This window comes from Leguminivora glycinivorella, chromosome 8, assembly GCF_023078275.1.
Source record: "Leguminivora glycinivorella isolate SPB_JAAS2020 chromosome 8, LegGlyc_1.1, whole genome shotgun sequence".
NCBI classification, from domain to species: Eukaryota; Metazoa; Arthropoda; class Insecta; order Lepidoptera; family Tortricidae; genus Leguminivora; species Leguminivora glycinivorella.
In genome coordinates, this window is record NC_062978.1 from 1,371,195 (window position 1) to 1,386,283 (window position 15,089).

The 15,089-nt window shown below is 36.6% G+C and overlaps 1 protein-coding gene across 1 annotated transcript in view; it reads right to left on the bottom strand.

Annotated features, from left to right (window-relative positions):
- LOC125228478 (circadian clock-controlled protein daywake-like) overlaps positions 1-7,922 on the bottom strand; it is a 46,486-nt gene extending 38,564 nt beyond the window's left edge. The window contains exon 1 of the mRNA XM_048133040.1: positions 7,765-7,922. Within this exon, the coding sequence (XP_047988997.1) occupies positions 7,765-7,834 (70 nt within the window). The 5' untranslated portion in view covers positions 7,835-7,922. The remainder of the gene's footprint in view (positions 1-7,764) is intronic.
- Between the last annotated feature and the right edge of the window lie 7,167 nt (positions 7,923-15,089).

A 15,089-nucleotide genomic window follows, 5' to 3' on the forward strand; every position in this document is an offset into this window, starting at 1 on the left:
TTAGCGGAAGCACTTAACTGCAGTCACCACGCTGTGGAATACCATCTGCATGAGCTTGGGTATCGAAAAGTTTTGGCTCGATGGGTACCGCACATCCTTACCGACGCCAGTCGTGCAGTCCGTGTCGCCATCTGTCAATCACTTTTGCTGCGACCCCGACGTAAAGAGTTTTTGACTGATCTGGTTACGGGAGATGAATCATGGATTTATTATGAGAACGATACACGTCGTGCTTTTTGGCTGCCTCGAGAAGAAACGCCACCAACTCATCCGAAGCTGAGTCAAAAGAACCGCTTAAAAGTTTTGCTTTGTTGTTTCTGGGACTCGCAAGGCATGCTGTTTCATGAACTATTACACAATGAACCTCATGTCGCATCTACCGTTCGCCAACAGCTGCAGAACTTGGGCTGGGAGACGATACCCCACCCACCTTATTCTCCAGACCTCGCACCATCAGACTTTCATTTGTTTAGAGCCCTGAAACGACATACATAGGTCATGTACAGATAACAACTTTTGGCAATATACAAATATAAACAAAGAAGAAGTCATAGATGCTAATATGACGTATAATAAAAAAAACCAAGTCTCATTACTTTTGAGGCAATGTTTTTGGCAATATACAAATGCGAGAAAGAACTGTTATAAAAAGGCAATGTTTGTTTAAGTGTATTTTTTTCTTTAATTTTTTTATACCACGTCGGTGGCAAACAGGCCGGTCCGCCTGATGGAAAGCGGTCTCCGTAACTACGGACGCCTGCAACTCAAGGGGTGTTACATGCGCGTTGCCGACCCATTAGAAACTTGTACATTCCTTTTTTGAAGAACCCCATACTGGTTCGTCATCGGGAATACCTCGGCAGCTCATTCCACAGCCGGAGCGCTCGTGGGAGGAAATTCCTCTGAAACCGTACGGTGCGCGACCGTTTAGGTTGCAAGGTGTGTGGATGAGCGCCCTGTCGATGGCGAGCGGTGCGATGATGAAAAGTGGACGTTGGCATCATAATAATTAAATAATTTGGTCTTAGGGTTGGCATCATCATCATAATTTATATATATATGTCGGAGAATGACTAAAATGCGGTTTAAGATACGTTTTATGACGTTATATTTGACAAATAGAGCAAACAAGGGTTTTACAACTTCGTACAACCTGGCTGGTATTCGACTGAGTTCTGCCAAAACGTCACAGAGGACGCTACTGTCTAAAAGAATAGAATCGAAAAACAGATGATGAACAGATGATTGGAGGCTGCCGATCGAGCTGCAGGCAAAATGGTTTAGGAGTGCTGACGTTTTTGGAGATTCTTCGGTCTAATCCGGCAGTTTGCTCGAAATAATAGGCGGGATGTAATCTATAACGTGTTTTAATGTGTAATCGATTTTGTGAAGTAAATTCTGTGATATGGACATGGTATTTTATTGAAAAGCCTTCATAAACAACTACAACGGGTCCTGACAACGGTTCTGGTATGATACGCCCACGATCCGACATCAGAAGCTGGGCCGAACAACTGGAATTCGCTACGGAATTCCTCCTAGTTGCCAAGATTTGGCAAATACCTAACGATGGTCTGAAAGTGGAAAGAAAACTGGTATTCCTAAAGTCAAGTCAAAAGTTTTTATGCTGAAGATAATGAAGAAATCCCATGATTATGCTGGTGAAAAATAAGGAAACGTTATGATGAAAAATACCCACTTGACATCTGACAGTTGACGTGAAAATTTTATGAATTGTGATTTGTTGTGATTCATTTCTGTTGTGTTAATTTATTTGATGTTATGTAATATTACATACTAATTAATATTGTTGTAAAATCTGTATCTAGAGAACGTAAAAAAATCTTATAGGTACCGCACCATGAACTATGAAGATAGAGTTGCTGCTGAGATGGGAGCTAATGTTGCTTAAACGATGGTTGGTTCCAATACATTTATTACAGAAACCGTGAAGATCCAACTGGTTGACATTTTGCTACTGTAAGCTTCTGCCAGACTGCTAAATGCTACCGTGAGTTGCTTCTATTCTATTATGATCTGTTACTGTATTGGTTGAATGTGCCTCACGAGGCACGTAGGAGAGTATGTGAACTGATGTTCAAAATGTTACCTATAGAAGTTTCGATACGTAGACTTACTAAATGAACAGATTACTTACTAAGACTATGTGGGAGTTGGTTTAGCCGTCTTAGCTCAGTATGTTGTGCAATTAACCTGGTTTACTTATGGAAAATTCAATTTAAAATATTTTGAGCATTCTTACGCAGCCTTCATTATAGTACCTGTATACCAACAATTATCGGGTGAAGCGTGGGAAAGAATATTGTAATACCATTTTGTTTAGATTGATTAACCTATGTCTGTTTAGTGTGTGTGCTATCTTAGTAGCGCAGCGTTAACGTTAGCTATTGGTAGTTAAAATTTGGTTGACGATTACGAGTAATTAAAAACGAGCTTACCTCAGAGGAAAAAATTCTATAGAGAGGACAAGCCGCGCGCGGCCTGGTCGCAGATGTAGGCCCATTGGGCCTACACCGCCGCCAGTTCGCCGTCCGCTGTCATCGAGTGTACACGCGCGCTGTTCACCGACGAAAAACGAGTTTTATCAAAAATGCCGAAGTGTGCAATAATAACTTGCAAACATCGCAGTGACCTGAATAATTTCGAAGCCGATAGGATAACATTTCATAGGTAAATACTATTTATTTCCTTTTATTTCACATAAAACACGAATTCAACGTAATACTCCGAGTTGTACCATGTAACCTTACGTTTGCTTGTGCTTTAAAACGTTCATTATACATTGCGGCTACACAAGGAACATATTGTAAACAGTGTAGTGTTTTGCGCCGCAATGAACGGTGTACAAAACGATTCACTCAGTGAGACATTTTTCTCGGAAACGAGGCGAGGCGTTCCCGATATTTATCGTTGTGTGCGTGCGCGATCGCGCTCGCTTATCGTTCGCGTGTACACATACATTGAAATGATGCGCGTGTATTGCGCAATAGGAGCGTCCAGCTACAAGTGTGTGTGGATTAGGTGTGTGCGTGCATTATCTTTACAATTACTGGTGCTTTGTGTGGGTTGCGCAGACCTTGCGACAGGCGTATTCTATGCAAATCGCCCGGCATGACCTATCTCCCGAAATCTGTGGAGCTTACGAAGTCAGGCGAGTTCTTAAATTTGATGTTACGCGGCTGGCTGGAGCGCCTGCTGGCATTCGGATAACCTGAGTTCTGAGAGGACTGTTTATTGATCTGATTGAATTAATTACTAGATAAAATCGAATTGTTTTCGGTGAACGCGTGTTTTTTTTTATTTCGAGTTAACTAAATGACTGGGCTTACAAACTGTACTAGTGGCTTGATTAAAAAAAAAAACGTAGGTGTCAAGGATTAGAAGTTGTGCGATTATAATTGAAGAATAAAATTAGAGCTTCCCATGTCATGGCTAGAAGTTTTTAAAGTTTGATATAGTAAATTCACAAAGAAAATGTGCCTAATCTATTGGGATTTCAATTTTCATTTTTCAAATAAGTAACTTCATGTTTCAGTGATATTTTGTTGGATGTTTGTATCTCTAAAAAGTTTATTCAAGGTTGATAGTTACATTCAAGTAATAATGAAGAATAAGTTTACTATTTTTTTGATTCTAATTGTCACTAATATGAGGTACTTAATGAATGACTATATTTTCCATGAAAAACAAATGACAGTAACTGGGTTAGCATGTTGAGAAGGATATTAAAATTTGTTGCTCAATTCATACAATACATAAAGAATTTTACCAGTAATAGGACAAAACAAATTTCTTCGCGCATGTCTTTTTTTTATGTCGTTAGTATAAAAGATAACGCGTTAAGGTCACAAACCTCTCAAAGTAATAGTAACGTTAACATTTGATAAAGGTAGGTGAGTTATTTCAGACATTTATCACACGAGTTAATATAAAAAATATGATTTGGCCGTCGCTACCGGAACCTGAGTTCTTCAGAGGGCGTTTGAGGGCTGGTTGCTGGAGGGCACAGACTCGATCGTAACTGGAACTTAAGGTTGGTAGTTGCACGCGGAGCCTTGGTTGTTCAGAGGGCGTTTGAGGGCTGGGCTAGAGAGCACAGTCTCCAACGTAACTGCAACTTAAGGGGTTCAGACTGGGCGAAGAGGTTAGCTATGTGATGTCTGTTACGAAGCCCATGTGGCTCTGTTATTTGGCACTTGGTGTTGACTTTATAGGCACATGTGACCCGTGTGAAAATATTACTAAAATAAAATAAAATTGTTTTTAAAGTTTTCCGTTTACTATGAACAAATGTGTTTTTTTTTGTTTTAGTTTTCATCTGATACCAAAGGTTTTAAATATATCATACGAGTGCCTCTATGAAAATTCAGTCGAATTGAGAACCTCCTTCTTTTTTTGAAGTCGGTTAAAAAATGAAACGGTCCGTTCGGTTTAATGGTTAAGAATGTACAAACGTTAAATATTGTTGAAGTAATGAGTTATCTTTGTTTCAAGAATGAAGATACATTATGATATTCCTGTTTGAAAATAAATACGCAAAATTGTTAGTGGGTACCGTTACTTGGAGATTTTGAATTCGTCGGGTATAGATCGAGTCAGGTACGGGGAAGTGACACCCTGTGTTATGATCTGAGTTTATATTCAAAAGTGATTAATAAGCGAATAGTATTTTTGACTGTATCTGACTTTAATGTGGTTTGAAACATGTCTAGGCAACGCGAAACCAATTATGCACAGTATTTTGCTAATGTATTGTGTTCTGTACAAAAACCTATCTTTAAAAATATTCTGCCATTAAGCCCTAGCAACGCCAAGTTCATTATATTGGCATTCGTTTAAAAAAAATAAGTTGAGAATTCTTTATCTTTTAATGTTCTCAATGCATGTTTATCCTTTTGGACATTTCTTAAAGCTGTTTGATTTTGAAGTAATGTGTCAGTCAGATAATGTCATAATAGTATGTACATTTCTAGTTAAAATTTAATAATGTTTTCTTGTTAAATTGTGGAAGCGGTTTAATAATAATACTGGAATCAATTACAAATCTGTAATCTTTCATGTTTTGATAACTTGTGCTTATGGAGAATAAGGGGAACTCTGTTGGAACAGTACACTAAACGGAACTACATTATTTTGGTACGTGTTATGGCAATCAAACAATTAAACTGTAAGTCCTATTCTAAAACTTGAATAATACCTTGGTATTGATTGGTAACTAAAATTTCATTGTGTTTGAAAATCAGTAAGTAAACATTCAACCAAAATATTTGAGTTATGTTAGAAACCTGCTTTTAAGGGGCATCACACGGTTTTTATCGATTTTGAGTTAAAATCAAGTTTTGAGTTAAAATTTTTAAATTTGCAAATAGATAGAACTATTTGCTTTTGGTAGCTCTAGTTACCAGCTGTCACCTTTATTTTACTTGACAATATAGTTAATTGAAAACATTTAGAGCAATTGAGTGGCTAAAACAAACGGCCATTGGTTCTTTAATCTTTTATATTTATTCGTATGAGCCATATTTGAAAGAAAAAAAAATACTTATTTTTAAGATTTTGTTAAACATGGTCTAAAAAAAGTACCTTTTTGGAAATTTTGTGCAGTGTCTTACATACATAGAATCGACATGTTTCGATTTGTCTTTGACCAATCTAAATATTCAAGAGAGATTTTAATTTTAAACTAATTACTTAAAAAAAAAGTTTTTGGGCTTAAAATTGTTTAACTTTGATGCCAAATATCTCAGAAACAATGAGCTGTGAAGTAATTTTGCGATAATGTCTTGCTTGCTTGCTTGCACACTTGCACAAATTATCATAATATCAATGCATTCAAATCGAAGGTCATTAGCGCAGGGAATGCCCTTAAATTATTTAACCTGAGTTATATTGGCGGGCGATGAAAGCCATGTCCACTAAATATTTTAACCATGATATTTAAAGACAATATTAATGCATCTCGGTGAGAAATCATTGAACGTTTCTGGAATCGCAACTAAATTTTTGGCATAATGATGGCGAACAACGCTTTATTAATACGACAGGAATTGAACAAAATGATGTAAACACCTACCGTGAGTTAGGTCGTCGTCGTTGAGATAAACAAAGGTACCTAGTGAGTAAGAAGTAGTAAAGAAGTAAACTGTGGGAAATCAATGAAGGATTTAATTGAGATGAGAGTTCTATGGCAAGGTTCTTGCAAAGACTGTTTTGCATATTGTTGGGAACATTATTTTCACGCTGTTTTCTGTGGAATATACCCCTTGTGCGGCTAAAATTAGCCTGATTGTACATATGTTACTGCTTAAATAGTTTATTTGATGCTAAATAATGATATTGTGATTGTTAGTGCTATATTAAATGTTTGGTTTTAACTAATTTGCTTGCCAGTAAAAAAAAAAAGAATGAGAATTTTCTTCGGGTCAGGGAAGCCGAGCGATGAGCTTTGATACCTCAGATTGTTGTATTCTGTCCACAGATGTACGTTGCAGTGACGTACACGATGTTGGAGAAAAGGATGGTGTGTGGGAGAAGTACCTAGAAGTTACCTGTTAGCGTTTTTTGGAAGAAACTGATCTACTGGTTTCTGCAAGCGAAAACTACAAGGATTCTTCTTCTGGGAGATTAAGTTCGCAAGGGTGCGAACATTGTCAGATTGGCCGTGTCGGAGAATGACTAAAATGCGGTTTAAGATACGTTTTATGACGTTATATTTGACAAATAGAGCAAACAAGGGTTTTACAACTTCGTACAACCTGGCTGGTATTCGACTGAGTTCTGCCAAAACGTCACAGAGGACGCTACTGTCTAAAAGAATAGAATCGAAAAACAGATGATGAACAGATGATTGGAGGCTGCCGATCGAGCTGCAGGCAAAATGGTTTAGGAGTGCTGCGGCAGTTTGCTCGAAATAATAGGCGGGATGTAATCTATAACGTGTTTTAATGTGTAATCGATTTTGTGAAGTAAATTCTGTGATATGGACATGGTATTTTATTGAAAAGCCTTCATAAACAACTACAACGGGTCCTGACAACGGTTCTGGTATGATACGCCCACGATCCGACATATATTTAAATTGTTCATTGCTTTTAACTTTGAAAAGGTCGTCATCGGCCAGAGAAGACTTAGGAAAAATTAATACAAAGCTTGAAGTTATTTATCAATGCCTAGAATTGCAAAATTTTATGGTTTTTCCTTTGTCTGCGGTAGCAGGGATTAGTTTTACTTATCCAGAGGTTCTCAAATAGCGGCCTGAAAATGCGCCGTAATGGTTCCTGTAAAGGATGGTACGGCAGTGTTTGCTTTGCGCTCGACTTGGTGGGGGCACTGCCATGCCCCCAATTAGGAGCATGTGTGCATGAAGTTTAATAGAAATTACAAATAATATAAACAAAATAATTTACCTTTATTCGTTTTTTAGAAATCTTTTAACCTTTTAGGAAAATAATAATCCGATTATCGGTTATTTTTTTCCGGTCTACTGATATCTAGGTACTCGTAATTACACTTGATTTTTTTTATTAATCCAATTTTCTATGTAGAAATATAAGAAATTGTCAAAGTTTTTGTAAAAATTTCCTTGAGATTGTAAAAAAAAGCATTCAGTCATAAAATTTGGGTTTATAACCCTGACTTTGAAATATAATAACACAATTTCACTCAAAAACCTTGAAACTAGAATCAATCAAGGTAAAATTTCTTATCTTCACTAACGCATGCCATTGAAAAATAAAAACTTACGCAAATACGCATCTTCGCCGTTTGCGTTGCAAAACGCGGCAACCAAAAACACAATTCCGTACGCGATCATCGTATCGTATCAATGTCACCGAACAACGACAAGGAACGACCGAGCGACGACTGTGTCGCAAGAGCGATGTACCGCCTTTATGTATGTCTACCGCTGACGAGTTTCAAACTGGACGCGAAGATACTAAATGCTTGTTAGTTTTTTTAAGGCTAGAATTTTGAGTTGTTTGAAAACGTCCAGGGTCGCTTGTCAATCAATGGTGACGTTTAAAAAAATATGAGCATTTGCATAAAGCCTATAAAGCATGCTTGCCTGCCTGGTCAGCGCGATAAATGATAAAATTGATAAAACATCAGGCCGTCCCTATCGAACTTAAAAATAGTGCGATAGGGACTGCCTGATGTTTTCACATTTATCGCTCGTCCATGCTTGCCAGACTGAAATATATAACTACGCGCCATGTTGTGAAATCTCAAAAAAACTATCTTTTTCATACAATAACTAACACCGCATATAGCAGAATAACAGCGCAGCCTCTTGACAATAGCCATAATATTTCTAGCCACGCTTTACATTCCTTGGTACCAAACATGTAGGTATGAAAAGTTTTTTTATATGGTTTTATATGCTGGGATTGCTGGATTAATCGTATCACAAAACAAGGAGGAAAATTCAAAATTGGTGCATACAGTTGCATTTGTCATGCATGCTTGTGTTTAAAAATGGACACCAACGTTTTCCCCAAAATATATCGCGCGAGTGACTAAATTTATACGTAAGTATAAAATGTAGGTATTTCAATGAGTAAAGTTAAAGTGCCAGTACTGGACAGTGTAACAGTAGATGATAGATTCAACTTTTAATTCATTGAAAAATGTGACAAAAGGGTGTTATCGGGTACTGGTGTGTTGAGAGCACTGTAGCCGAATGGCATTTCTGCGACGCGAAACGCTGCAAAAATGTAGTCTGGCTCTGTCGCGCCAATACGCAAGAGCGATAGAGATAGATAGCTACGAAAGAGATATTATCGTGAGCGTTTGTGCATTCGGCTACGCACACTGGTACTTTTACCTCATTTCATTTCATGTAAGATCTAAAAAGAGGATGTGCATTTTTGTATTTTTGGGTGTTGTACTATTATACTCTGTGTTTTTGGTAAGTTATCTAGTATAATTGTATATCCTGATGTCTCAAATTACATCGAATTACATTATACTCTTATTATAGGTAGGTAGTACCAAAGACATGATGCATAAAATGTTAAATCTTAGTAAAGAACTTTATTTCAGGCAACTAATGTCCTATAAATAAATAATGAATTAAATTAGTTAGGAATGTGCAGGCATCCAAAGGCTAAGAAAACTGCTTACCATCAGCCTGGCTGGATTTTTTGTCGCCAACGTCGTAGAAACGTTCAGAAACTCAAGTATATTTTAAGAGTTTATTCAAATAAGGTAGATCCACTCGTATTTTTTTTACTAGATTCTATGGATAATACTTAGAATTTTTTTACAGCATTTTTATTCTACATGGGCAATTGGGCATTGATCCTCTATTGTTTACATTATTACATGTATGACATATGCTGTCACATCATCTCATCTGTCAGAAATTAAATTCTGAAATCAGCCGAAACGTTTTTTGTGCCTTTCCATAAATAAATAAATAAATAAATATTATAGGACATTCTTACACAGATTGACTGAGGCCCACGGTAAGCTCAAGAAGGCTTGTTTGTGGGTACTCAGACAACGATATATATAATATATAAATACTTATATACATAGAAAACATCCATGACTCAGGAACAAATATCTGTGCTCATCACACAAATAAATGCCCTTACCGGGATTCGAACCCGGGACCGCGGCGTAGCAGGCAGGGTCACTACCGACTGCGCCAGACCGGTCGTTACATGGCAGTACTTATGAATTTTATGATACATACCTACTTTTTATAAGAAACTATTTTTCGCCCGTGGCTTCGCTCGCGTTAAATTCGAACATTGCGAAATGCTTCATACAAATGTCCACCCCCCAAATGTAGCTGCAAAAAATAAAAAAAGGTCTTTTTTTTATACTACGTCGGTGGCAAACAAGCATACGGCCCACCTGATGTAAAGCGGTCACCGTAACCTATGGACGCATGCAACTCAAACAGTGTCACATGCGCGTTGCCACCCCATTAGAAACTTGTACATTCCCTTTTGCTGCGTTAAGTACACAGCAAAAAGGAGTGTACAAGTTCTAAGGAGGGTTCGGGTTGCCGACGGACGACGGACAATAGACGGAACAAGTTAGTTCTGTAAGTCCTCCCGTCATCAGCACACCGCACCCTCGTTGAGCTCTGGCAGCCTTACTCACCGGCAGGAACACAACACTATGAGTAGGGTCTAGTGCTATTTGGCTGCGATCTTCTGTAAGGCGGAGGTACTACCCCAGTTGGGCTCTGCTCTAGATTCGAGCGAGACGATATCCGCTGTGCTGTGCCCTACCACACAAAGCGGAATGTCATTGGCTATGCCCTACCTCCTACCGGTCTTACAAAAAATGTCAATAACGGAGAGTAAACTATCCCAATGACGCATCAATTTTTGAGAGCGCGAATCTGCCTCAAAAGGTCGTGGTACAGGTCGTGGAACTTGAAGCGAGGACATCGAATACGTCACGCAGAGAAAATGGCGAATAATATGCGAATAATAAAATTACTCTTCCGATGCTCGTGGTCGATAAACGCGAACGATTAACGCTTCTTGTGATAAACATGGTGCAATTAATAAGTAATAACTTGGTGACAATTAATTATCTATGTAGTTTAAACAGATTCCTATTACTTGATAGAAAATTGTTTTTCCCCTCACTAATAGCTCGGAAACACGTGTTTTATCCTTTAATGCCAGCGGGTAAAAATACATTTTATTCACCAGTGGATAAAGTAATTTGACCTTGAAAATAGAAACATTTTCTGATTTAAAATTGACAAAAGTGGGTGAATCTAGCGATGAAGATGATTTTACAACCTGTGGAACTACTAGAATCAGTGATAAAAGCGTTTTTTGCGTTGTACTTTCCTCGCTATAGTGAGGGGAAACGTTTTATTTGTGCTGCACGCGAGTGCAAAATTGCAAATGTATTTTACTTCTCGTGTGTTGAAAAACTCGCCAAGTTCAGGATTCTATTCGCTCGTGGTTTAAGTATACTTAGTATCCTTTCACTTGCTCGTTTTACAATTCCACACTCGGCGTTAAAATACATCTTTGCACCCTTGTATAACATATAACTATTTTCATTGTACTTGGTTTGCGTGTTTATTAAATAGCTATCACCACTAGACGGCTAATACTGAAACTAGATAGGTAATGTAAAGGTACCAGAGCTCGACAGTGCCTCAGTACCTAGATGCATCCTACTTTCTTGACCCCTATAACGCCGTTGTCAAAAATTTGCTACTGAATTAATAAACTTTTCCCCTCACTAGCTCGGAAACACGTGTTTTGTCCTTTAATACTAGCGGGTAAAAACGCATTTTATCCACTAGTGGGTAAAGTAATTTGACCTTCAATAAAGTCAAATTAACTGCTTTAAAATTGATAAAAGTAGGTGAATCTAGTAATAAAGATGATTTACCACCTGTGGAACTACTGGAAGCAGTGGTAAACGCATTTTTTGCGTTGTAGTTTCCTCGCTATAGTGAGGGGAAAAGTTTTGTGTTACACTCGGGTGTATTTTTCATATGTATTTTTGTCCTTCACTTCCACTCCTTGAATAAAGTCAAATTAACTGTTTAAAAATAAAATTTGGTGAATCTAGTAATAACGATGATTTACCAAGTTCAGGATTCTATTTCTCGAACCACTCGCTTCGCTCGTGGTTCAACTATAGAATCCTTTCACTTGCTCGTTTTTCAATTCCACACTCGGCGTCAAAATACAACTTTACCCCCTTGTATAACAAATAACTATTAATTTATTAAATAGAGTCTAAATTGTCTGGGACAGATCTGGAACATGGCGTACGAGTGGTTAATTCATTGTTCATAAATGTGTCAGAAAGGAGTCGTTTTCATCTATTGGGCGTGTCGAGCACTGGTACTTTTACCCTATGAGATGATTACATGTGATGAAGTCTAGTAAAAGATCTTAATTTGTCACGTAGCATAAGAATGATGTTTGCTTGTATTTTAATACGAATAACCAATAGAAATCGACATAATTTACCTCGTGTTCTGTTGCATTGTTACTCAATACTTTTGTAATACCTACTGTAACTACATAGTTACTGTAACCAAGAACGATATAATACGGGACTGTCAAAGCCCATAAAAAAGGTACCCCTGAAATATATGGGCTTTTTTTAGGTTACCGTTTGGCGACTACTTTCCCAAAATCATTCGTTCATTTCATTCTTTTCAAATGGCGACTGTCAGAGACGTCAAAGTAAAAAAAAGATTAAATCATTTGACATTAAAATGTAATGGCGTAAGAATTTGTTAAAGATAAATATTGTTTGCACTTGTAATATAATATGGGCTAATTACCATGGCCAATTAAATTGCTCGAGTGATTTCATAAAATAAGTCTAAATTTATCAACGCGCCATCAATTTACCTCAGTTTAACCAGTAATAATATTATTGACTACTCGGTGTTTGCGTAGTTTGGTGACGTTTTAGTGCTCCGGTGCATATACTTTACTGAAATAATAAAAATATTACCTAGAAAACCAATAAAGTTGTTAAAATATGGATTAGGACTCGGTAATATTCCATGTAAAAAACAGTCGCCAAACGGTCACCAAACGGTCAACAAACGGTCGCAAAATGGTCGCAGCGTACACGCGTGACCGAAAGCAGTGAATATTTATTGGATTTGAAAATGGCTTCTTGTATTCATTTTTTTCAGGTATCCTCAAACTTTGTAAACAATTAAATATGCCGTCGTACTCAGTTGTCCTCACTAAAGAAGATTAAAAAAAAATTGTAACGTGCGTACCGAGCTGCTGGGTTGTAAAGGATCGGGGATCATATTATTATGGTCTTTATAGAGCAACTAGTATTTTGCGGCATTTAACAATTGACACTTGTTGAAGTAGTCGTCATTAATATTACTATCAACATTAATTTCAGCGATCTGTACTTCTTTTGTCAAGATTTTTGTAGAGATAAGTGTCCACAAATTTGTAATGTTAAAGAGACATAAATAAAACGTAGTAGAGTAAATAATGTGTTTTTTTTTTGTAACCCCAAACAAAATACTTGTAGATACGAGTGCGGAAAAGAGGAAAATCAATACGAGTAGCGATAAATTAATACACGAACGAAGGGAGTGTTTTAAATCGACACGAGTTGTGAATGTCCTTTTCGCACGAGTATCGTACGACGATTTTCAGTACCTAAATCTAAGCTAAGAGTTTCGACCAGACAAGAAATGAATCATTGCTTGATTTGCTCGCACTACTGCGTTAAAAAAAAAGCAGCATCTGTACTGAAAAAAACTATCATTGCGCAACAGAAATTCTATTAAGGCTGCTTTCAAAAAAAACGTCAAAATAATGTAAAATGATAGTTTTAGTCGGTGAAATACTACACTTTCCGTTATCCAATAGATTTATTTAATTCAAATTTCAGTTAGAGCATCTTATTATCTTGATTTTTATAAGACTGGATTTTTGAAAACCAAGTCACTAAATTAATTATGATTTTTTCTCTAAAGCGCGTTTAGAAAAACTCACGTATAGAGCTGAATTAGTCGATCTTATTTGTAAAATTTGGACAATTTTGATTACTAAAACAGGTAAATATATAATTCGTATACCCTGTACTACAAACTTCTCAGACTACATTTTTATTGTAAGGTTTTAAAAAAGAGTAAACGAGGCTAAGACGAAATCAATTTTTTTCAGAAATTACCTAAAATTAAGTGACAATTGCTTTGAAAATCTACATCACATTGAAATAATTTTTGTACTTAATGAATCTGCAACGTTTACTAAAATTGCTGTTATGCCTTAGTGATTATAAATTGCTGTTATTTATTTTTGGCAATTTTTCGAAAACGAGCCTTCACCGGTACAATTATTACCACTATTGGACATTTTCGCATATTTTGTTAGACCAAGTTGAAAAAGTCCTATAATGTGATATATATTTGTAAACTACTCACGAAGCCCTTTAATTTGATACCACACACGGTATGATCAAGCGCTCGGTTGCGATTGCAATGTTTTTCACGCGAAAGCCCTCTTAATATCACAGTAAATACTCTATTTCATTTGATACCTACTTTTATTGTGTAAAGCAACACTACACATCATTTTTATCAATAAGAATTAAAAATTATATATTTAATACATTAAGTAACTAGGTGGCGCTGTTTCGCAGCCTGAAAGTGGCCAAAATCATATTTTCCCAAATATTTTTGCGTGTTTTTATTTTTTATAGGAACAAATGACATTATTTCTTTATTTTAGTTAATATCATAATATCATGTCAATACACATTAAAAAAAAAAGATTTGTAGGCATCATCAATGTAGTTATGATAGTATTTAATAGGTGGCGCTAAAAACTTGAAGTACGGTTCTTAGTATGAAGATTGTAAATCCATACTAATATTATAAATGGGAAAGCGTGTGTGTCTGTTTGTTTGTCCGTCTTTCACGGCCAAGCGGAGCGACGAATTGACGTGATTTTTCAAGTGGAGATAGTTGAAGGGATGGAGAGTGACATAGGCTACGTTTTGTCTCTTTCTAACGCGTGCGAAGCTGCGGGCAAAAGCTAGTCCTATATAAATAATACTTGCTGTAACTATGTAACTGATCACGGGATAATACCATAGTATTATGGTCATAGATCGACTAATTACAAGATCGTCGGATCTTCGGGGAAACAACAACATTATTATTCTCACTAAAAAAGAGATGAATAATAATTACCTTCCGTTTGTTTATTTCAGTCCTGTCAAAGAAAATGATGTCATTTGCCGGTTGTTTGTAACTTTTTTTGACATTTTGTTATGTTCCTGTCAGGTTCCTGTTTCCCTTAGACTTTAACTTTAAAGATAAATTATGCATAAATGTAAGTGAACCAAGGATTATTTAATATAGTATTTAACTATTTACATACTTCATACTAAGAATCGTACCTCGATTTTTTAGCGCCACCTATTAAATACTATCGTAACTACATTGAAGATGCCTACAAATGTATTTTTTCTAAATGTGTATTGACGTAATATCATGATTTTAAAATAAGGAAATATGTCATTTGAATAATAAAAACACGCAAAAATATTTGGGGAAAATATGATTTTGGCCACTT